Genomic DNA, 24807 nt, shown 5'->3' with positions numbered 1-24807 from the left:
CCAGGGAGACAGGCTAGCTTCCCGCTCGAGGTCCCATCCTCCCCCTCCAATCTGTGGGACCTCCCCTCCAATCTGTGTCCCACACGACTGCTGCAGGGATCGTTCTAGAATGCCAGTGTGGTTACCCCACAGCCCTGCCTAGAACACCCGCACAGCTCCTCACTGCCCTCAGGATAAAACCCAGATCCCCGAGTGACAATCGGAAAAGGCCCTTCCGGCATCCGAGGCTCTTGCTGGCCTGGCCCCTTGCCCTCCGGGGGGCCCTTCTCTCCCTCAGCACTTGGTCTACTTGCACCCGCCCATCTTCAGCCTCCTCAAAAGCCCTTTCCTCTGACCCCCTCGTGCAATGCCTTCACTCCTGCCTCGGGCGTTCTCTGCCTTGTGACGGTCTGCCCACGCGGCCGTGTCCCCCGTTAGACCTTGACCTCCTGGGGAGCAAGAACCGGGCTTATCTCTGACCTCTAAAGATGGGGACATAGTAGGCACTCTCAAAGAGTGTTTGTGGGATGAATAAATAACGGACGGGTGAGCAAACACATGCCGTGTCTATCCCCTATTCACTCTTTTTCTGAGATGGCGAGATCTCTTCTTCCACACGGGACTCACTCATTTCTGGTGGATGACAGTGAAAAGCTTTCATTTGCCCAGTTAGTCCCAGAACTGAAAGGCTGCTCTCTCCACCCACCCACCTTTGCCTCATGCTGCCTTGACGCAAGCCAGGAACCCACCAATCTCAGAAGCCTCAACTCTTCGAACACACAGCCCTTTCTACCTCTTCCTCCTAACTGCCAAATATCCAGAAACCATACACCACAGACTGACAGTTAGGCTACTTGGGGCTATGGTCATCCACCTAGGAAATAAGCACTGTCAGGAATGAACTTGGCAGCTCTGGGGAAAACTCAGTTGAGTGCACAGGCTGCCTTCATGGTTCCAGGGGAAGTCTGGCAGGAGGACAGATGTAAAATAACTGTGTGCCTTTTGGGTGCCAAGTGGTCGTTTCTGTGGAATGGAAGAGCAAGTTCTATGAAAAGTGGGACTGCTGTTCTCTGAGATACTTTCTGAATTTGTTTGGATTATTGCTGGTGGCACCCTTTTCATATCCTTTTTATATAATCCATCATGCTAAATATAAGAAAATAAGCTCACTCAGTCCACATAAAATGTAAGTACCAACATACCTAAAAGGTGTCTCTTTTCTTCAGGACAAATTGGACCTATTAAAGTGACATAAATGCTGGGGGAAGCAGATGAGTGTCTAACAACCCCATTCCTTCTTTCCCTCTTCAGCAAAATGTAGGTTTGGATTTCACAGGAAAGTCCATCATTAACAGCTACTGTGGGCGTACTGGTTGCTAGAGAATGTGTACTGCGTGTTTTTCTTGTTTGAATCGATATCTTGTAACTTTATTAACCAATGGTTTGGGGGGAGAGAGAGTTGCACTATGAAGAATTACTTTTTTTTGAACTAGGAACTTGAGAATCTTTGTTAAAACTATGTTTGTACTATTGTAAAACATAACATAAAATCTACCATTTTAAGCATTTTTAAATGTAGTTTTAGTGGCATTGAGTACATTCACAATGTTGTGCAATCAGCACCACCATCCACGGCCAAAACTTTTTTGAAGAATTACTTTTTTGAAACAACATATGACTGCATCTTTAAATAAATGTTGCCATCAAATATAACTTTTTACCCCCAAGAGCATACAAAGCATTTTAGACAGCAGTTGAATAGTTATCCCTACTAGAACTGCATCTTTCTATGATTATAAGTAAACAGTAAATGAAAGTGAGATACTCTTGGCCTGCTAGGTTCCAGAACAGGATCTGGAGAGGCTTAGGTTTATTTGGTTTCAAGTGTGTGGGCAGGAAAATTAACACCAGCCTTCTAGGAAGGGCCTCAGGAGCCTGGCTTCCTCCGGGAGGAGAATGGACGTGCTGGAGAGCAGGAGAGAGGCGGGCGTGTCACCTGCCGCCCTGCCTCCTCCCTAGTTGACCTCACCTGCCCTAACCCAAGCTCACCTGGCCACTTTCGAGGACAGCGCGGGCCCATTCGTGGGCCTTGTACAGCTCATGCCGGCGGTCTGGTTTCTCCTGGAACCGAGGCTCCTTTTTGGCAGGGTCATCGTCCCCAAAACAGGGAGACTGTGCTTTGGGGACAAGTTTTACATCATCGACAAAGATGAAAGGCTTGAATATGGACCTGGAGAGAAAGGAAAGGCACTTCAGCCAGACAGAGCTTGGGGCCCAGGGACACCCAAAGATTGTCCTTTTATGCAGCAAACATTTCCTGAGCCAACTCACGGAGGGTGGTGGCTGGGGAGCGGGCGCCTGCCAAGACACACAACTGTGTGCTTGCGTAGCTATTTTAGTAAAGCTCACAGCCATTTACAAGCCACAAATTCCTCTATTTACAGCAAGGAGACATCGAAACAGATTTTCTTTGTTCTGAGAAGACCCTTTTAGTAGTAAAAAGTAAGGCAAGGAAGCACTGTTCTGAGAAAGGGTGTAATGGGCCACTGAGCTGAAAGGTTTGCCCCTCCCTCTCCCATGGCTTGCTGGGAAGCGGCCCTCTGGAAAACAAGAACCTATTGGTTTTTGGTTTGGGCTTTTTTTTTTTTTTTTTTAAGGTTCTACCTTATAAAAAAAGTCTTCGGACTATGTCTGACAGACTGAAGGAGGGGACAGATTAAGACAGATGACAGGGCTGGGCATGGTGGCTCATGCCTGTAATCCTAGCACTCTGGGGGGCCGAGGCGGGAGGATCATTTCAGCTCAGGAGTTTGAGACCAGCCTGAGCAAGAGCAGACTCTGTCTCAACAAAAAAAATGAAAAAATTAGCCAGATGTGGTGACACACACCTGTAGTCCCAGCTACTCAGGAGGCTGAGGCAGGAAGATCGCCCGAGCCCAGGAGTTGGAGGCTGCAGTGAGCTATGATGACGCCATTGCACGCTACCCAGGGTGACAGAGTGAGACTCTTTCCCAAAAAAATTAAAAAAAAAAAAAAAAAAAAACGACAGATGACAGAAAAGACCCCAGAGGGGACACACTACACAGAAGTCTGGCTGTGTGAGAAAACTAGCACGGGGCACAGTAGGAGCCTAAGGCCTTCTACTTTTTTTATTTTTATTTATTTATTTATTTATTTGAGACACAGTGTCGCTTTGTTACCCTGGCTAGAGTGAGTGCCGTGGCGTCAGCCTAGCTCTCAGCAACCTCAAACTCCTGGGCTTAAGCGATCCTCCTGCCTCAGCCTCCCGAGTAGCTGGGACTACAGGTATGTGCCACCAAGCCTGGCTAATTTTTTTCTATATATATTTTTAGTTGGCCAGATAATTTCTTTCTATTTTTAGTAGAGACGGGGTCTCGCTCTTGCTCAGGCTGGTCTCAAACTCCTGGCCTCGAGCAATCCACCCGCCTCGGCCTCCCAGAGTGCTAGGATTACAGGTGTGAGCCACCGCGCCCGGCCTCCTCCTACTCTTTTTAATTTAGCTCTTTCAGCAGGACAGATGTATATTAGGGAAAATGGCTGCATGTGTGTGTGTGTGTGTACTTGTGCATATATGGGCACACATCACATCCTCCACCCCTGCCACACACACCCCAAAAAAGCCACGCATGTGAAGAGGTGCAGCCTGGGGTCCCAGGGTGACAGGGTGAGGGGCGACCATGCCAACTGCAACACTGGGGAGAAAGCCTTATTCCCCCCTCTCCACACCCAGGGATGATGCTGGATCAGAGAGGCACTCCTGGCATCCATGGGCACCTCTAGGCCCCAAGGATGGCCTGTTTCCAGCCACACCATGGGGCAGCATGTGCAATAACACAGAGAATGAGCCCACACACACACACACCCCAATGTGTACAGATCAGATTTGTCAGAGCTGGCCATTTTCTCTCCTCTCAACAGGTGTACCTTGGCCCACCCCGAGGTGCCTCCAGTAGGCTAGAAGAGCTGGGATGTTGACTCCCTCAGCCCCGAGGTATCTGGGGCTTCAGGCAGCCAGAGCAGCTTGCCAGCACACCACACAGGTGTTTTCATGTGTGCCATGGTCTGAAAAGGCCTGGGAACCGAGAAGCCTGCCTACCCAAACTGTGTCCTTGGACTAGAAGCATCAGCATCACCTGCAGAACCTCATGCCCCACCTGTCCTGCTGAATCAGAGTTTGCATTTTTAGCAAGATCCCAGGTGATTCCTAACATAGCCTAGTCTGAAGAGCACTACTAGAGACGACAGTAATGAGAAGTAACCTCTTGGGTTAGTTCCCCAAGGTTACCATGGAAAAATAGGGCTCAAGTGAGAGGGAAAAAGACACGATCACAATATGAAAAATTAGAACTCGGACTACTTTAATTTGAATATTAAAAGCAGTGATATCTTTATGCCCCAAGCTGACGAAGTGAGGGGCACTAGTTGAGGACAAGTGTCAGGCATTCTGCTGTTCTCTGCACGAGATGCAAATATATATTGGAGACTGGTCCCACCTAAGCCCCATCTCCTGGGAAGCACAAGGCATGCCAGGTGGGACCCACCTGCACAAGGCCAAGCCCTAGCTAGCAAGGACCTTCCCTCCCCAGCCATCATCAAAGGAAGCCCCCCAAAAGACACAGGGGAGCTACCCTTGTACAGGAGGAACACACACTTCCACTTCCCACAGCTTAAAAATAGATCATTCCTTTTCCCCTCTACTGAATGTTGAATGAATGAATGTTGAATGTGAAAAAGAAATTAATGCAAAATTTAAAACTGTCTGAACCAATTTACATGAAGTTGAATTCTCTAATTAGTGAAACAGCTGATTCTGCAAAAGGGCTGCAGACTGAGGGCTCACGGAAAGAGGGCCATGCAGGGGTGGGGAGGGAGAGAGCATTCTAGACATCCAGAACCAGCTGCCTCCCAGCAGCAAGCGTCCTATCCTTCAGAGGCAGACAGCACCGAGCACCGGCTTTCCCGAACAGTCAGTGCACATCATACCACGGTCAGCAGCCTCCTTGGCTGGTGCAGGGACCCTTCGGTGACAAACAGGCCTAGCTCCTGCCTAGCAGCCCACAGCCCGCTCAGTTCACACCTTCTCAGCTCCAGGGCTCTGCACCGGGCAGAACTGGGCAGAGCCTCGGCTCCCACCTGGGCTGTAGGCTTCACAGCGGGACAGGTGCAGGCTCAACACCTGGCAGCCAAGGGAACTGTGGTTTCCAGCGGAACCTGCCAAGCTGGGGCTGAAGAGTTCTCCCCCATCTTCCACCCCACCCCAGGCCACACGCAATGCTACTTCTACATCCTCCCACCACACCCCTTTCTCAACTACTCAAAAGCCCAAGTGGGAGTGACATCTTCATCACAAAATCTGCCATTTCATCCCTAAAACCTCAGTGTGTTTCCTACTATGTGTCTTAGGACTCTTCTGACACAGGACCCAATTGGAGAGAACCACGCCGAGGGGGTTGGGAGGGGACAGCCTGGCAGCACCCAGGGGGCTGTGCTGCCTCCTGACAGTGGGGGAGGGAGCTGGGTTGGACTCGGCACGGCTGTCTTTCCCTCTGCTCTCGCCTGCACTAGCGTGATCTCTGTGGTCCCTTCCAGCTTCTAAAACTAAAACTATTTCTATTTCTATTTCTGTGTCATGAGACTAGTGAACTTCTGGCTCGAACTTCAGTAAGCTCACAGTAACCAAGATCCTGGTCCCCGACATCCAATATTCAGGACGAGCATAGTAACAGATGAGGACACTCTCTGTGATGTAAGTCCAAACCCACTCCACACTCACTGGAATGTGGAGGTGAGTTTAATCAGTGACGGTGTCTGGTGGCTTTTGTAAGATAAGAGGTACCATATGTTTATCTCTCCCATCTATCAGTTTTATTTTTTAAAAAAAAAGAATAAATAATAAATATGAGAAAGTTCCCAAAATATTCTAAAGCAGTCAAAGCTCTCCAAGGATTTTTTTCAATGTTTATAAAGAAGTCAGCATACTAAACTGATTTAAAAAAAAAAAAAAGGAGGCCGGGCGCGGTGGCTCACGCCTGTAATCCTAGCACTCTGGGAGGCCGAGGCGGGTGGATCCCTCGAGGTCAGGAGTTCGAGACCAGCCTGAGCAAGAGCGAGACCCCCGTCTCTACTAAAAATAGAAAGAAATTATCTGGCCAACTAAAAATATAAAAAAAATTAACGGGGCATAGTGGCGCATGCCTGTAGTCCCAGCTACTCGGGAGGCTGAGGCAGTAGGATCGCTTAAGCCCAGGAGTTTGAGGTTGCTGTGAGCTAGGCTGACGCCATGGCACTCACTCTAGCCAGGGCAACAAAGTGACACTCTGTCTCAAAAAAAAAAAAAAAAAGGGAAGCACAGATTTGTCAAGGGGGTTAAAGGGAGATTTTCTGAAACTGAATAAATTATACAAATAATAAAATTATCTAAAATAATTATATAATAAATATTAATAAAAATTATTACTGATCATAATTATAATAATATTAATATTTATTTAAACCAAGATGTGGGAATTATCTATGATTCAGGTTTGACCATTTGTGTCTATGTATCCAGAAAGGGGGAATGTAGATAGCTCAGGAGTTCCCAACTGTTCTGATTTCTTGCCAATCCTTTTTCAAAATCACATTTAAAATTCCAAATAGATAAGGAGTTACTCTGACATTTGCCCACAGGTGACCCACAGATGGTAGCTTCTTAAATTTAGTCACTTGAATGAGTATATGCCAATTAACGGATACACCCAAGCGAATCCAACCCACCCGGGGCGCCCCAGAGTGTCTGGGGATGGCTCTGATGCGGGACATGGCTGAGAAGGCTCCAGAAGGCTGACTCCACTTCTATTCTCAGAACTGACTTTCAGACTGACCTTCAGAAAAGTCACCAGGTTAGGAATATGCCCTGGTCACTCAGCAGCCTCCATGGTGTAGTACTGCAAGAATACAAGATGACAGGCCCAAAAAAGAAAAGTGCTTCCGAAGGCAAGGGGCAGCCGGCAGCTGGTAAATGAGGAGGTTAAAGCTGGCTGAGCTACTTTAAAGGGAGCCTCATGAGAGACAGTTAAGCCAATGAGACCACGGGCAACACTAAAGGAGGAAGCCCCGTCCCTCTGGCCTTCAGCTCTCGCAGGACAAATCTCAGGGCCGAGGCACACAGTCCCCTGACACAAAGCACAGCACGGGCTTCCACGGTCTGCCTCCGGCATCTGCAGAATTTTAGCCTTGAGTGACAATCTGGGCGCAGCCAAGAAACACGCTCCAATGGAGGCCCTGTTGCTTTATCTGTCCTTTTTTCTTTCCAAAACTTTGTGATGGATGCACCCAGCCAGTGCAAAAAATCTGTTTCCAATCATTTGTTTTCTCATTTTGGAAGAACAGCAACATATCGTGAAAAGCTCTAACATTTTATAGCATAGCATAATTTTCAAAGTGTTTGCATTCAATTCTCACGGTACTCTTATTCATTCATTCCGTACACATGTGCTGAGGCCTGACTGAGTACCAGCCACTGTTCTAGGTACCAGGGATATAGCAGTGGACAAGGCAGGGCAAAAACTTCTGTCTCACTTTACATATGAGATGACTGAGGCTCACAAAGAAGCTAAGTGCTTTGTCCAAAGTCACATTCCTAATGAGTAGCAGATCTAGAACTAAATTCGGATCTTCTCAATGCAAGGTCAGTTTTCCCCACTGCTGCTCACCCTTACAACCTTCTGTTGTTTTTTTCACATGTATCGTGCTACTGCAGAAAAATAAAATACTTTTTGTGTATAAGGATTTGGAATTTTAGTGCCAGTGGCCAGCCAACAGTCCTGTCCTCAAACATGGCTTTGTTCTTACTGGAGATGCAGGAACTCCCCAGGTGACTGAACCAGCTGATCCTGTGCCCTGGAGTTCCTGGCAAGTCTACTGAGGGGAGTTAGGCACGAAAGGAGCAGCACAAAGGCAGCTGCTCTGAGCAATCTGCTAAACCTCGAGCCAGTCTGAAAAGAACCCATAATAACCAGCTTCTCTTCAAAAAGGCAGGTGCCCCTCAGAGTGGTTCATCCATGCGTCATTCCAGCTTCACTGTGAGTCACTGTAATCAGATTGTCAAAGTCATACCTGGAGGAGAACAGAACCAATCTGTGAAGGGAGTTTCAAGTTTAAAGGCAAAGAGAGCCAGTACTTTTGGAGCATGGGACAACCATAGGGACAGCAGCTGGATCCAGACGCTGTGGGAGGTCTTGAAAAGTCAAAAGTGTCGGGCAGAGAGACGCGAGGGAGGGTGTTGAAAGAAGTCAGAGTGAAACTGGAGGGGGGAATGCCATGTTGCCGAGGGCCCTCGGCTCTGTGTGTATCTGTGCAGGCTGTCCCCTACGTGGCCCCAAAGGCTGCATAAGTTGGAGCCACTTATGCATAAGTGTCCAAGGCTCATAATGTCTTCTCCAGGAACTAAAAGGTGCCACCTGTTGGTAACACTTGAATTATTCAGATGATACAGTCTTGGCCAATCCAATTTAGCCTCTCAAGGTTAGTACACGGGAGGAGACAAGAAAGAGGTAGAAACAAGGAAAACTCACAGAGAGAGAGAGAGAGAGAGAGAACATGTCCCTTGAATCTCTCCTGTACTCTGCTACTAGTTAAAGTAGATCAAAAACCATATTTTCCTAGAATTTCCTCTATCTTCTCTCTCTCTTTTGGTTTGCCCATCCTATTTCTTGAGTATTTGTGTATTTTCCTAGATGTGGGGGCCTCTCAGTGGTGTGCTGGTCTAACAACTGTGCCTCTGAAAAAATATGCCCAGATTTACAGTGTTTGCCAATTTCTGTGGTGCAAACACCCTACTGTGGCCCACTTCAAGCTGCCGACATCACCGAACATGGAGCTGGGAGGAAATGCATACAAGCAGCTCTCCCTGGCTCTGGCACACTGTGAGCCTGAATCCACCTGTCTCATGGTGCCCAGGTAGCTCTCCAGTCTTTCCTCTCCAATTCTTCACATTGATGAAGCTTTAACAAGTACTGGCTTCCTAGGAAACGGTTTCCAATGGGCAGAATCAGTACACCAAAGCCAATTAGTGTCACAATATGAATGATTGGGGTACCAGCTAACTCGATGGAATATTAATATGATAGAATTTGCCTTCTCAGTAAAAGCAATTGAAGGACTTTTGCATCCTCCTCAATCATTCAAACCCTGACTTTTGCATTTCCTTCCAACTCCCAAACTTACATAGTACCTGGCACATAGTAGGAGGGAGGGAGGAAAGAAGGAAGAGAATATAAGATGTGAGGCTGGGCACAGTGGCTCACACCTACAATCCTACCACTCTGGGAGGCTGAGGCGGGAGGATCACTCGAGGTCAGGAGTTCGAGACCAGCCTGAGCAGGAGTGAGACCCCGTCTCTACAAAAAATAGTGAAATTAACTGGGCATGGTGGTGTGCACCTGTAGTCTCAGCTACTAAGGAGGCTGAGGCAGGAGAATCCCTTTAGCCCAGGAGTTTCAGGTTGCAGTGAGCTATGACTAAGCCACTACACTCTAGCCTGGGTGGCAGAGTGAGACCCTGTCTCAAAAAAAAAAAAAAAAGAAAGAAAGAAAATGAAAAGGAAAAGAAAAGAGAAAAGAAAAGAAAAGAAAAGAAAGACATGAGAGCCAGTTATTTTAAGGAAAAGATCTATAATACAGTGAGCAAAGGACAGAGAAGTGCCCAGGCAGACAGAACAATAGTACATCATGTCCTTTGGTTCTAACATTAACTGGGAGAGATAAATACTACAGTTCTGCTCTGTGATCATAATCTTCTGCAAGTCCACTGCTATGAAACAATCTTCTGAAACCGTCTCTCTAATATTTTTAGCATTAGCAAAAGCCAGCTAAAATCTCCCAAATTTTACTACCTAAAAACCTAAGAGAAGGTAATTATGCTTCCTGCTGACAAAATACAATATGTTGAACATGCCTAATTACACAAAAACTTTGAAATGTTGAATAGAAAAAAAAAATAACCTATGACAGTTCTACACAGTAGGAAATGCAGTTCATTTAACCATGGAGTATAAAAATGAATGTCTTCCGGAAGAGTCTTCATCTTCTGCAAGGTCTTTTCAATTAATTTAACCATGAATAATTTTCTTTTAAAATTACTTGAAATTTTCCATTTTAAATATCAGAAGGCTATTTCCCAGCCCATTTCTGTAATTGGATTAGGCTGTGTACTGCAGCCTAGGAAATAGAACCCCTTTATATCAGAGTCTTGGCCTCACAAAGCCCTGTCTCCTAAGCACAGTTAGAGCCAGTATTTGAGACATCAGGGACAACAGGAGTTGGTTCAGTTCAACCCACTCCTTGAAAGGCTCCTGTTTCCTAAAGAACAATGTCCACGTACCTTAGCAGAGCATTTCAGACCCTTCAAAATAGAACTCTGATTGCCCACACGTCCCCCTGCAGGCCAGCAGGGTCCTCCTGGGGCAGCTGAGCCATCAGCATCAAGGGAGCAAGCTGTGTCACCATCCACAAGGAGGGGGCCCGACACCTGGGAGAGGAAGGAGCCCCAAATCTGGTGGACTAAATAGTGAGTGGAAGGTGGGGCCATGGAACCAAGGCTTCAGGACTGGGAGATAAAATCAAGAGGAAGCAGCTGGAATGAAACGGGGGGAGCATCCTGAGGTTTCCGGGGACACTATGAGTGGTAAGGCTCACTGCTAATGCCGGCAGAGGTACCACAGGAGGGTGGCTGGGCTTGTGTAGTGGAGGGCTGGGGGCAGGGAGAGGTGGAAACCTAATCCCCAGCATCACCTATGAGAGGACGCACAGATGCTGCCCTGGGTCATGCTGTGTCATGCCTCTCTGCCTTTGTACGTGTGACTCTCTCTACCCTGAGTGTTATCCCTGCTTTTGCACCTAGTAAACTCCCACTCTGCCTACAAAGCCCAGTGCACAAGAGCTCTTTCCTCTGTGACGTTTTCCCCTCCATCATTGCATGTGTGCCACCTTTTTCCTTATACACACCTCATCCCTGGTACCCAACAAGCACAATGTTTGGTACCCAGTAGGGGCTTAATAAGTGTTTGTTGCATGCATGAGTGGATGAAAAACTAAGAATAGCTTACACGGAGTTTGACAGTCAGGTCTTGTTAGAAGGATCTATTGATATTTTTGCAGTAGTTTAAAAAATAAGGCCAAAAGATCATAAGAGGTACATGGCTTTTCCCCCAAGTCATCTAAGAACCACTCCTAGCTAGACACAATCATTGTCTTATATTCCTGAAACAGTAAGAGGAGAATAAATATTTTCGGCTGAAAAAAGGATGAAATTTAACAGCAGCAGAATCCCTGGCAGCAGATTCAAAGGTTGCATAGCTGACATTCAAACAACACCTGAAAAACATCAGAGAACCCACTGGAATGAGTAGTCTTCTAGAGCTTTCCAGGCTGGGGATCCAACTTACCTGACAGATTCCTAGGTCCACCTCAAAGATTCTGGTACAAGAGCGTTAGGTAAAGGCATCTGTATTTTTCAAACCCCCCCCCCAAGCAATTCTAACAGTGACTAGATTTAGAAGCCACTGGAAGGTTGGATCTAAGCTACTGATGCTGTGATTTGCAGTGTGCATGACTGAACGTTACTGGGGAGAGGGGCAGCTGTCTGCCTGCTAGATCAGAGACAGTCTTCATAAATAACAGTTAAACCTACTTGGATTATCTCACTTAATCCTCCCAAAACCATATAAAGGCAGGGCCTAGCATTATCCCCACTGCACAAATACTGAAACCGAAGCTTAGAGAGGTTAAGTATTAATAACTTATCCTGCTCCCGAGTGACAGAGGCAGTTCATTCCAGACACTGTGTTCTTCACCACTGTGCAATACTGCCTCTGGGCTGAAGTTCATAGGCAGAAAGCAAATCCCTAAAACACAATGTCTTAAAGAAGTGGCCAGTACACCAAAGTTGCTTCCATCTGTATTGCCTCTGGACCGTTTCATCCTTTAACTCCTAGGAACCGGTTATTTGATAAACCTCAGGTGAATCCCGTATTTGTCTGTCTGGCTGCATTTTGCTCATCTCTGTATCCCTCATCTACAGCAAAATGCTTGGCCCATGACATTTACTCAATAAATATTTGATGAATGTGAAGCAACAATTTGATCCCATGATGGTAATACACTATGTGACTAAAGCCAAGGACTTCGCTTAATCAAAGCTGTTGTGCTACATTGCCCACACTGAGGCTGATGGAAATATGCGACTTTGCTCTCCAAGCAGAGGACATGGTCCAGAACTTAACACATGCTTGTTGGATGAGCTTTCAAGGGAAGCACAGGCTTCCTGCCAGCATGGCTGTGTCTCAGACAAACCTGGAAGGATCTGGGGTCCCAGTGAAGTAGTGAATGCAGGGCGAGCTTCTATTCTGAGGCAGGACGGACACTATACTGGCTGTGGTGAGGAAAGATTCAGAGTCTATACAGACTCCACTGGCTTTGTCCCGTAAGATGTTCATCATAGTCTGCACAGTGATGCTTTCTGTAAAAAAAAAAAAAAAATGGAAGAAAGATAGATGGAAAAAGGAAATATTACCGTGGCAGGCTACTAACCAAAATCCATTCATTCTTTGCTCTTTATAGGAACAAAACTGTTAAAATTATAGTTGGGAATGTAACTACCCAACTACAGAATATATCTCCCTGCTTCCCTTGTGACTAGCCGTGGCCATGTGATACATTTTGACCAATGGGAGGTGAGCAGACATGATGTGTACAACTTTTAAAAGGGAATTCTTGCCCCTTACTTTTCTTTTCTCCCTTCCTGCTGGCTGGGAGATGCCAACAAGCGGACGAGAAATAGAAGTCCTGTGCTGAGACAGAGTAACCAGGCCTGGACTGTGCATAAATACTGGACTATAACATGGCAGAGAAATAATCTTCCATTTTCTTTAAGCCACATTAATTTGGGGTCTCTTTGTTCTAGCTATACCTCAATCAATGCATTAACTCAATAGAAAGCCATGAGAAAGTCTGTGTAGTTGATCCACAGTCCACCAAGCTCTCTCCCCATCAGGGTCAATAGTATATTTGGAGAATGGCCCCTCTGCAATGGGAAAAATACACACAGAGAGGCATTTAGAATGCTCAGAGCCATTAAGACTATTGGTTCTGACCACAGGTAAATGGACAAACAAACCCTTGATTACATGGGGTCCCATTGCTACATTTTCCCCTCTGGTTATAATGCGTTAAAACAGTGTTTCAGTCTGTGTTCACAAAGATGAAATCACAGCATCACATAGGGAGAAGGTTTGCTAGCACAACTCATATCCTCTTTGTAAATCTCTATTTATAACCTGTCATACCTAAAAATATTAAGAATAAATCCTTGATTTCTTCAACTATCCAGTGTTCAAATTTCCTCACTGTCTCATAAATGAGTTTATTGATTTAAATCAGAATCCAGTAGGTTGGTAATGTCTCCTAAATCTCTTTTAATCTCTGCCTCTTGTTTTTGCCCTTGTATCCTATTTGTCAGAGAAATTCAGTCATTTTTCCTGTAGAGTTTCCCACAATCTGGGCTTTGCAGATGGCATCCCTATGGTGTTACTTAATATGTTCCTCCATCCTCTGTGTTTCCTGGAAATTAGTAGCTAGATCCAAAGGTTGCAACAGATTTACGGTTGATGTTTTGGCACGAATATTAAATAACTTTCATCATGCTAGTTTTTTTAAATTAAAAACTTTTAGAGTTTTTTTTTAAGTTCTCATTTTAAAAATAAGCACCTTGTTACCTTTCTACTTAAAATAGATTACTTAAGTACTACAGCAAAAGTCCTAAAGTGTTCTAGATTAAGAGTTAGGAAACTTTTTCTTAAAGAACCAGAGAATAAATCATGGCCCACACAGTCTCCATCAAAACTTCCCTGTTGCAACTGCTCAACTCTGCCATTATAGCATAAAAGCAGCCCTAGACGATACATTAAAAAATGAGTGTGGCAGTATTCCAATAAAATTTATTTATAAAAACAGGCAGCTGCCAACATTTCATAGTTTGCTGACCCCTAGTCTAAAGGATCAAAAGTTTGACTTACAAAATATATATATCACTAGCAAATATAAAATGTGAACATTGTGGGTTTTTTGGAAGGGTTTCTACATAGGCACAAAAGTAACAAGCTATCCCATCACCACCTTTACCTAAATATGGATTCGGATTAGGTCAGTAACTGGGTGGCAAGCAGAGGGCTTGCGAAGAGAATTCAATTCAACAATTCAACTCAACAAATGTTCGTGAACAAACGACTATACAGGCATCACAAGGGGATCCTAAGATGAGTAAAAGACAACACCTCTGCCTTCCAAGGCCCAGCAGGCTAGTGGGGCAGGTAAGAGGAAAATATAGGGAGAAGATAAGTCAAATATATAAATACTGAGGTTTAAGGAAGGCTGCAATAAGTATCACAAATGACAACCCAATGACATCCCGAGTTTAAAGGGGAATAACATCGATGAGAGCAGGAGAGCTCCATGGATGGGAAGCACCATGTAAAAATGAGTTGTCTTCTTGCCTGCACATCAACGAGTTTTAGCACAAGCTGGTCTCTACATACAAAGTCTATTAGGCCGCCTCCTCCTTTGTTCACCCTCCTAAATTCAGATCAGTTCTCTGAAATATTTGCAAGACAAAGGGTTTGAGAAGGAGAATCATAGGGATTGACTAACTCACCTTCTTGTTTTTCTAAGCTGTCTTTGCCTGCACAGCAGTCTTGATGATCATCAGCTGGAGAAAAAACTTCAGAAAAATTGAATTCGTTCTCTCCTGTCCACCAGCCTTGACTCTGAGCGTAATTCCTGAGTTCAGGGTGCTCTGCGTCCATCTTAGTGGTGAGTGAAAGCTGATTGCAAATGCACTTCACTCCCTCTGCAGAGAGTGCACAGCCCCGTTATTGAAAATAGACTTACAAAGACTTAATAAAGAAATGGAAATTTACCCTTCCCCTAAAACCCTGATTTTAACTACAGGGAGGAATCAATTTAATTTTTGAAGAGAGAAACAGACAATCCTTGGTTTTCCCTCTAAGAGCGGTCCTAAAAGGTTTAATCAGTCTTGACCGTGGCATTATCACATTTTAAATGAGCAAGGATCACTTTACTGATCTTAAATTTGCAATCAAAAGGAAATATGTAAGGCTTTTCATTCTGGCTAACTAAACCCCAAGCATCCATTACTTACAAAAAAAGCGAAAGGTTCTTTGAAAGAGGTATTGCACTAATAAGACTTAGAAATCTGTAAGAGATTCCTCTGGAGAGATGCTGTTTCTCTACAGCAATGCTCTACAGCTGTGGTCCCAGACCCCAGGCTGCAAACCAGTACTGGTCTGCCTGTTAGGAACCAGGCCACATGGCAGGAGGTGGGCAGCAGGGGTCGGGTGAATGAGTGACACTTAATCTGTGTTTACAGCTGCTCCCCATCACTCGCATCACCACCTAAGCTCCACCTCTTGTCACATCAGCAGCAGCGTTAGACTCTCCTAGGAGCATGAACCCTACTGTAAACTGAGCATTCAAGGGATCCGGGTTGTGTGCTCCTTATGAGAATCTCGGGCCTGAGGATCTGAGGTGGAGCTGAGGTGGTGATACTAGTGCTGGGGAGTGGCTGCAAATACAGATTATCACCAGCAGAGAGGTTTGACTGCACAATAAATGTAATGCACTTGAATCATCCCTAAACAATCCCACCCCCACCCTCCGGTCCGTGGAAAAAGTGTCTTCCATGAAACTGGTCCCTGGTGCCAAAAAGGCTGGGAACTGCTGCTCTACAGCATCTACTAAGATTCCTCCTCCCCAATCTGATTCTTTTTCACCTGGAAAAACACTATATACCACCACCCCCTGCCCAATTATAAGTGGTTTTTAAAAATACAAATCGAATACTTCTTCATTCAACTTTTTTTTCAGGCCTCAACATTTAGAAAAACATAGTGACAATGATAATGAACCATTTTAAAATAATGGAATGTATTCATGCATATACGTATGTCCAGGGGTGTGTGTGTGTGTGTGTGTGTGTGTGAAAAATCTATGGGAATTTTTTTCTTATAAAAATAGAAGTGTAACTAAACAAATCTAGAATCAGAAATGCCTGCATTCTGAGTACATTCCACCTTGATGAATGAGGGTGTGGGTCTGAAATGTATCAGCTGGTAGGCTGGCTAGCTATATCTTCTCCAAAGCCTGAGCTGCAAACACACAGGACAGCCTGGCCTTCAAGCTTTAAGTGCTGTCCAGAGTGCAAACACTAAGAAGTTATCAGTGCTAGCTCAAAAGGGCCATTCACAGGTGCTGCTTCCAAGGGGCATGATGATCTTCCAAATTCTTGGAAAATGAAGTGAAAGAGAGAGCGAGCCTAACTATAAGCAACAATAAAGCCATCAGTGCCTGAAAACCAGTTCCTAGAGGCAGGATCAGTGCTGGACTGAGTTCTTTCCATATGTTTTGCTTCCCTGATTTACACTTCCAAAATAAGCATTCCTGGCTGATGGGCACTGGTCCTTTGCCATTCATCATTTACTTTCCACCATGAAAGTAAAATTCTAAACAATTACAAAATATAAAACAGTTTGGGCCTAAACACGTGATTTTGACATCATTCATATCCTAAGCAATTAAAAAAAATACTCTTATTTGGAAATAGAATCTTGGGGAAAAAACTACTCTTGTGAACAACTCCACAGATGTTATTTTCCAAGAGGGCTGATTTATAGTAGACATCTGCTCTCAAGAATGTTAGCATTTGGGGACACAGTGCATTAAATCCTCCTGCAGTCAACCACATCGCTGCTGGGATCAGAGGACATGAAATCGATGGGTCCAAGAAATGGCTGGGGATTTTTGACATTTAAATATTTAGTGAAAGATAACATTCATTTTGTGGAGATGGATTTTTTTAAGCCATATTTTGAAGGGAAGCTCAGCTTTTGAAATGCAGTTACAGAGCAAAAAGTTGTAGGTTCTACTTAAAAGTAATAGGTCTGCTTTTAAGCATGGAGCACTGGCCCTTTTGATGGAACCATTCAACAGTAAGACTTCATCTTAGGAGGGTTTTTTCTAAAGGAGTTTTAAGTTCCTGCATCGCAGGAGGGTTGGAGACCTGGTGGGCCACACCACAAACACTGTTAGAGTTGGGCAAGCCCTGGTGGCATATGCCGGGCACACAAGGGTGGAGTAACTAATTGCTGATGGGCACTGCTAGCCCATTCTGCACCCTGTGACCATGAGAAGCAGCCACCCCAAGCCCAGGCAGACACAGCCTTCCCATAGCTTGGCCAGGAAGCCACAGTCTAGATTTCACTGCCTCAGTGGGGCAATTTTGTACACAGTACAACATTCCCATCATCCAGAGAGGTCCTGATCACTGGACTAACTTTGTACACAGAAATAGGCTTGATTCCCAACTACTGCAGATCTTCTGCTTCTAACTCAAGTAAAATGTAGTTCCATTTACCCCTAGGGCAGGGATGGCAAACAGGTTTCATTCCTAACATCATTTCTGATTAATTGCAAGAGACTCCCTGGTAGATTCAGTTAAGAAAAATACATAGGCCAAGTGTAAGTTCAACAAGAGAAGAGTGCTGTGATCTACTAGCCATGTCTGCGATGAGCACAGGAGGGGAGAGTGACAGCACACACATCATGTGTTTATCATCCAGTCCTAAGGAATATAATAGGAGCGCCACTGGCTGATTCTCTCTTAGAACTACTTAGTCCTCTTGGAAGCCCTTTAACCCATTCTGGGATTCCCATCCTGATGATGTTAGACACCACTCCTACCCCTGGCATTTCCTTCCAGTGCTGTCTTAGAAGCATGCTGCTGCAGGACCACAGAGCAGCAGTTTTATGGGAACTAAATCCTTCTGCATGGATCACCTAGTCCTCTGATCTTCAAGGAACATTGTCTCACAGAGAAATGGCCTTGTGGGCCCAGACTGGCATTCCATGGTCCTCACATAGATCCAAGCTCCTATTCTAGGGGGCCATTCCAAGCACACAGATCTACAGGGCTGGGGGTGATGACAGGGCGGAGCCCCCTGGTGAAGGGATTTGTTGCCCTCTTATGAAGGAAGAATCACCACTCCCTTGACCAGTTAATAGAGTAGTGGTTTTAGTCATGGAAGTGCTGCTGGTAGTCAAAACTGGATACTGCCCAGAAAGCAAAAGAGAAAATCTGAACTGTTAGGAATGTGCTTCCCAAGTGTTGCCAACCCTTCACTCCAGGTTCAGGAGACTCCAGGCTCTTCCCTGGACGCAGATGCCCAGAAACGAGAGGCATGCGTAAGCACAAAGATCCGGCACAGAGAAGGTCCACAGCAGCAGCACCTCTCGGTCTGACACGGCACGTCCAGGCAACACCCATCTTAGCCTTTCTGAAAACTCTTCACCATCCACACCCACTCACCTGTGACTTTCTCGGCAGCCCAGTACTTCCCTACGGTCTCGAGCACCCAGGCTTCGTCGCGATCCACAATCAGATACGCACTTTGGAAGCTGTGGCAGGAGCTGGCATCTTCATAGTAATTCCCACCTTGTCCATGTTCTTCCAACAAGGAGACGATGACATCTAAGGCTTCTTTAGCTGTTTCCCCTCTTTCTAAACCCAGCCTGAAGTAAGGGAACCAGAAGTATACGTATTATTTCATGCTACGTGTTTACTCCCACAGCAATCAAAGAGTGGTAAGGCTGAGTTATGAAACATCCCAGCAGGTGTAAACATGTTAAATATGCAGACCAATATGCGGACCGGGTATCAGCGCCGTCACTCATGATGCTTCTCCCACACGGACAGTTAAAAATCATGGGGCTGTTTTCTGTCTCTGGACATTCCCCTTCCACACAGAACAGTCAGGAACCCAATGGCTTCTTCTTCTCCCTCTTGAGAGGAAGTTCAGCCACCTCTCTCTCCCTTTTCTGACTGTGTCTCCCATGGCGCTGGCAAGCTCAGCTCTAGCCTTAGCAGGACCACCTCTCTGTGACTTGTGCTCCCTCCTGACTCCAGCCCGGGCAAAAGGAAGTCTCTGCCCCGTCCAACCTTGATCTCTATTAATCAACACCAGATATTTTGCTTAGTAATAAAAGCGTTCCATTGCCAGCCATTGTCCTCTGTCCATATAATTTGCTCAGAGATCTCATTAGGAATGGGCAGCTGGCTGGGACGTGATCAATCCTTTCTCTACACATTTCTCCTCCTACCTACCAGCCCACATCCATTGGTGTGGTTTTCAGCTTCAGTTATAAAAAGAATACATATTCTTTCTAAAGTGAGACATTGCATCTCTCCCTGGCCCTTCCAATTAATAGACTCTTTAAAGAGAGTACAGATCTGGCCCTCTGTGTGACCTTGGGCAGGTTACATAATATATTTGGCTTCAGTTTTATGTTATCTAGAGAATGAGTACCCACATCATTAGGTTTGTTATAAGGATGGGTTTATGAGATAATGACCATGAAAATACACAGCCCTAGTGCTGGGACCAGATAAGCACTGGTCAGTAAATTTCAAGAAGTAGAACACTGTGGCAGAGAAACATAAGATTCAGAGATAAATGGACCTAGCATCTAGATCTGGTGCCGCTCCTCACTGGCTGTATGATCATAAGTAATGTGACCTTTCCAAACTGATTTTCTCATCTGTAAAGTGAAAGCAATATGACCTCCCTCTCCCTTTCACTGTAAAGTGAAAGCAATATGACCTCCCTTTCAAGTTGCTAAGAAAGAGGATGGAGGCCGGGCGCGGTGGCTCACGCCTGTAATCCTAGCACTCTGGGAGGCCGAGGCGGGTGGATTGCTCAAGGTCAGGAGTTCGAGACCAGCCTGAGCGAGACCCCGTCTCTACTAAAAATAGAAAGACATTATATGGACACCTAAAAATCTATATAGAAAAAATTAGCCGGGCATAGTGGCGCATGCCTGTAGTCCCAGCTACTCGGGAGGCTGAGGCAGTAGGATCGCTTGAGCCCAGGAGTTTGAGGTTGCTGTGAGCTAAGCTGACGCCACGGCACTCACTCTAGCCTGGGCAACAAAGTGAGACTCTGTCTCAACAAAAAAAAAAAAAAAAAAAAAAAAAAAAAAGAAAGAGGATGGAGCATGATGTGTACTCAGTAAATTTCCACTTATTCATCTGTTCACTCAAATTATAATTCCAGTGGCAGGAACACAAGAGTCTCAGAACAGGGGCAATGGAGCTAGTAAGACGGTGGTATAAGCCAGTTCTTGGGGAATTTTCAACTTGAGAAGTAATAACTGTTAAAATCTACCCAGTTTGATGCTAAAAGGATTTCACTGGGCTGCCAGGGAGAAGAAAAGATAATACAACAATATGCTGTGGACTGATTCTTGTAACAGGCTTATTTTCATAGTCAGATAATTATATACCAATTCATTTGATGTTTCTCATTTTAAGCTTATTTAGGAAGACTTGGTTACAAGGCAGTGATTTACAAAGCTGAACCCTAAGACCTTAGGAGAGCAATGAAAAAATAAACCATTAGAAGACTGAATTAAGTAGACTTTTCCATTGGTCAATGTCACCCTCTCCAAAGAGGAGTAGCAGAAGCAAGCACTCATCTTGAGGATCTGGAACAAACAAGTACGCTGGGAGTGCCTCTCACAGCCCAGACTTGTGCCCTCTGCAGGGCCTCCCTGCTCCTTTCCACAGGCCCCTGGTGGCCCCCCTGGTCACAATGCCTTACACGCATTCCAGGCAGAACCCTGTTCCCAGGGCCTTTGTAGGGCTCCAACTTATCCACGTAAACATGTGCTAGGAGCACGTGAACACCTAGCCAGGTGCAATAGTCCCCATGTTTGGAGTTTGTGATTCCTCTTTTTGGATCTCTAACATGCTCTCCTGATGTTCTGCCTGACTGCATTCCACAGTGAGGCCCCAGTGCTTGCACTTGCCCCTCACACTGAATGCAGTGGCCTACGTGCACAGCGGCTGCAGCAGGACCTGCAGACTCATCACAGACACGGTTCTGCCTTCACCTTCCCACCATTCATGCCAGGACCATGGGTCAGAGGTACTCCTTTCTCCCACCTGACCATTCCCACCTGGTCTCCCAGCCACAGTCTGAGGACAGGACCACCTGCTCCACAGCACAAGGGCCCTGAATACCACTGGGGTTACACACTTGCCACCTATGACTGAGATGCAGATGAATCCCACGTCACTGGGGATGGAGGAGATGCCAGAGAGACCAGACCTGTGGTGATCCAGGGCCACAAGTCACACGACAGCTATTTTCAAGCATTCCCAACGTCTCACTTCCAATATGAGGCAGATCCATGTGATTCTGGATGAGGACAGCACTTTCTGGCCCCCCTGCCTAATTTCACTTTGGCTGCTACACTTCAGCATGGGCAGGACAAGGACAAGGAAAGGAAAGAAATTAAATAGGCCAAGTTAGAGTCTCGCTCTGACATCTACCTTCAGTGCAATTCAAATCCTTCCAAAGTGTGCACTTTGTGCACGTTGTTCTGGGTCTGGGAATTAGACACTTCCGGATTCAGTTCCTAGTTTTAGAGGAAAATCTTTATTTGGAGCCGTGACCTTCTCATAGGCACGTCAAGCACACTCTGCCCAGTCCTGGAAGGCTAACACATCTCACTGAGGAGGACGAGTCACCTCTGCACTTCCCTTGCTTAAAGCCCTTTGTTCAGGGACTCTGCTTATCTTCCCCATACCTGTGCCTCCACAGATTAGGGGGACCACTGTTCCTCTGTACCCCCAATAAGGCAAAACTAAGTTAAAACTAGATTTACCATGGATATATAATCATTGTTTAGGGAAAAGTAATAAAAAATAGTCAATACCCCTGCCCTTAGAGGGAAGAGCCTGGTGTTCTTATTGGACTCAGCTGCAGATAATCTTCCCTCCTCCCACAGTCAACGAGTCTGCAAGGCCCCCTGGGTTCCTGATCTTTTGGACATCAGAACATTCCCAGCCAGAGGCTAGAAGCAGGAAGGTGATGCTATGGACTGAATGGTTGTGTCCCCCAAAATTCGTATGTTGAAGCTAATACCCCATGCAATGGTATTTAGAGTTGGGGTGAGGCCCTCATGCTGGGATTAGTGCCCTCCTAACAAGAGACATGTGAGCTTGTCTTCTCTCTCTCTGTTCTCTGCCACGGGAGGATACAAAAAGATCATGACCACCTGCAGACCAGCAAGCAGGCCCTCCCTTGACCATGGGTCTGCCAGTGCCTTGAGCTTGGATTTCCTAGTCTCCAGGACAGTGAGAAATAAGTGCTTGCTGTTTGAGCCCCCAGTCCAGTGTATTTGTTGTCGTGGCCCACATGGAGCAAGACAGGTGAGAACTGGCTGTGAATGTAAAGTGCAGCCTCGATTGGGGGGAAGAGCACGTGAAACCTTCTGCCCAATCTCCATCTCTTGGTGTCCAAGCTCACTGCGAGCAGAAGGGAGAAAGTGTGCTCTCATTCAGAGAGGAGCAGGCAGCAGGCCCTGCCCGTCACCTTCCTACGCTCCAGTTTCCTCACCTGCTAAATGGAGGTAGAGAGACCTACTTCACTGAGTTGAATGAAATGAAATAACATTTGCAAAGCTTGTCTTGCAATAGCTTTCAGGGAATAACTAATTACACAGGTTCTCCCCTCCTACAGACACTGGGCCTCCTTTCAAATCACCTGAGAGGCACATTCACCAACCATCTAAAGACAAGCTACAGATCTTTCCAAATTTTCACACTGGCCTCTTTTTAAGGACTTTTGTGTTTTTTAACATACTGAAGGGCAAATGGAGGGTGTCCAGAATTACAAGATATTCTGAAGTATTGGGGTTGATTAGGTTTCAGGGTCAATGTTAAACATAAATGGGAGCAGCAAAAGCCAGTCTGCAGAAAAAGAAAAGAATAAAGCAGTTGTGCAAAGGGGAGAAGAGGCACAAAACACTGAGAGAATGCAGTGATCTGCCGGAGCCGGCTGGTGCCAGCTCCGAGAGTAGATGGTTAAAATACAAGAATTTTGAGCCACTTGTTAAACCATTGGTAGCTTGAAATTCATCACGGTGAGAATATCTATGCTACAGAAACTGGAAAAGGCCACAAACCAGGGCTGCCCCTCCCCACCGTCAAGATGGGTATTAAGCATTTAGTGGCACACCACTGACTAAGGGGTTCCAAAAGCCTCCCACTTCTCACCCACGTTGAGGCCCAGGTGCACCATCATAGCCAACTGACCTTATAAGAGACACCCTGACATCCAGGAAATAAATTTCCTTTTTTATGTTAGCCCCTGTCAGCTACCTGTTACTTGGAACCAACTCCATGAAGCATGCAAAAATGTGTGTATGTGTTTATGTGCCTTTTTCTTGGGAGAAAGGAGACTAATGGTCAGTCTCACAGAGATCAGTAGATCAAAAATAACAAAGCTTAGCTTTTAGCATAAACATCACTGAAAATGAATTATAAGCACGGTATTGCCTAGTGCTTGCATTCCCACAAGCCTCCAAGAAACATATACAAATTTTACCTTTATCTTAAAGTCAGTGCCTATTAAATTGTCTCTTTGAACTGAGGTTGGATTTCATGTGCTGGTGGAAAGCACAAAGGACCAAAATACGTCTATACAGGGGCAACTAGCAGAGCCTTCGGACAAACAACCACAGTGTAGCAGGCACTTGAAACGGAGGCAAAATGTGACTAGCCTGCTCTCACAGGAGCTGCCCAGGGGAGAGATGGCAGCGGGCACAGAGTACAAGCAAGGACAGGGGAAGTAGTGGCGCCTGAGACAGCAACCAACTGACAGCAGGTCTCCTCTGGAGCAGTGGTTCTCCGCCCTCACTGTGCATCAGCACCGCCTGGAGGGCTTGTTAAACACGGGTTGCTGGCCCCGCCCTCCAGAGTTCCTGATTCAGTAGATGTGGGTGGGTACCCAAAATTTATATTTCTAACATGTTCCCAAGTGATGCTTGCTCGCTGTCCGCACTTTGAGAACCGCTGCTCTAGAAGCTTGCCACTCAAACTGTGTGGTTTGTGGATCCGCAACATCAACATCATCTGAAGCTTCTTAGAAATTAATACAGGAAGCCTCCTGGTTATGACCCCTCGGGTTCTGACTATGCTTGGCTGAACTGATCACAGCCTATTTAAAGCTGAGACCAGACCCTGAACTCAAAGATCCACTCAAGGTGCAGATACCTGTGGCCCCAACCTCACCACGGAGAATTTACCAGTGACAGGATCCTCTTCACATCCTTTTTATTGCAATAGCTGGACATGGCCAGCCAGGGAGGGAGTTAAAAATAAATGGCTACGGTTAGACTCTCACCCTGTCATCTACTCCTGACATGTATTATTGTCCCAGACCTTGCTACCTATCACAGAACCGATTATGTGCCAAATATATCTTCTCTGTCTACCTCCCTTGGCCTTATAGATCCAGGTCAAATACACCTGCTCCTCAAAGCATTCCCAAATGTGCCCAGTCTGTGATAATCTCTGAACATTCAGCAGTGCTTGCTAAAGGCCATCCCCTGGAATTCTGTGCCACTGACATGACATCAAATCTCAGATTGCCTTGAGTGACCTCTCTCCTACTCTCTTAAATTGTTCTTAAAATATGCATTCCTCAATTTTCTGTCCTTTCCCTGAAACCAGACTAAAATGTCTTTGAAGCTTTGAGCTTCTTCATGTGCCCACAGAGTCCAGTACAAAGTAGATGTTCAGTAAACCCCTGTTGCTTTATTGGCTGATAATCTTAAAAAGATACATCAGAGGCTTTGAAGGAAGAAAAAAACATTCTCTTCTGTCATCCCTTAGAAATCAACTGTAAAAATG

At 45.7% G+C, this 24807-nt stretch overlaps 1 protein-coding gene across 1 annotated transcript in view; it reads right to left on the bottom strand.

Moving 5' to 3' along the window:
• Positions 1–24807, bottom strand: part of SCRN1 (secernin 1) — a 62583-nt gene that overhangs the window by 1498 nt on the left and 36278 nt on the right. Inside the window, exons 4-7 of the mRNA XM_069461856.1 lie at positions 18418–18620; positions 14689–14883; positions 12333–12498; positions 2029–2209 (exon numbers count right to left, since the gene is read on the bottom strand). Of these exons, the coding sequence (XP_069317957.1) occupies positions 2029–2209; positions 12333–12498; positions 14689–14883; positions 18418–18620 (745 nt within the window). The remainder of the gene's footprint in view (positions 1–2028; positions 2210–12332; positions 12499–14688; positions 14884–18417; positions 18621–24807) is intronic.

Source organism: Eulemur rufifrons, chromosome 29 (assembly GCF_041146395.1).
Source record: "Eulemur rufifrons isolate Redbay chromosome 29, OSU_ERuf_1, whole genome shotgun sequence".
NCBI classification, from domain to species: domain Eukaryota; kingdom Metazoa; phylum Chordata; class Mammalia; order Primates; family Lemuridae; genus Eulemur; species Eulemur rufifrons.
The sequence above is the reverse complement of the archived record's forward strand: the minus strand, read 5'-3'. Positions and strand labels throughout refer to the sequence as shown.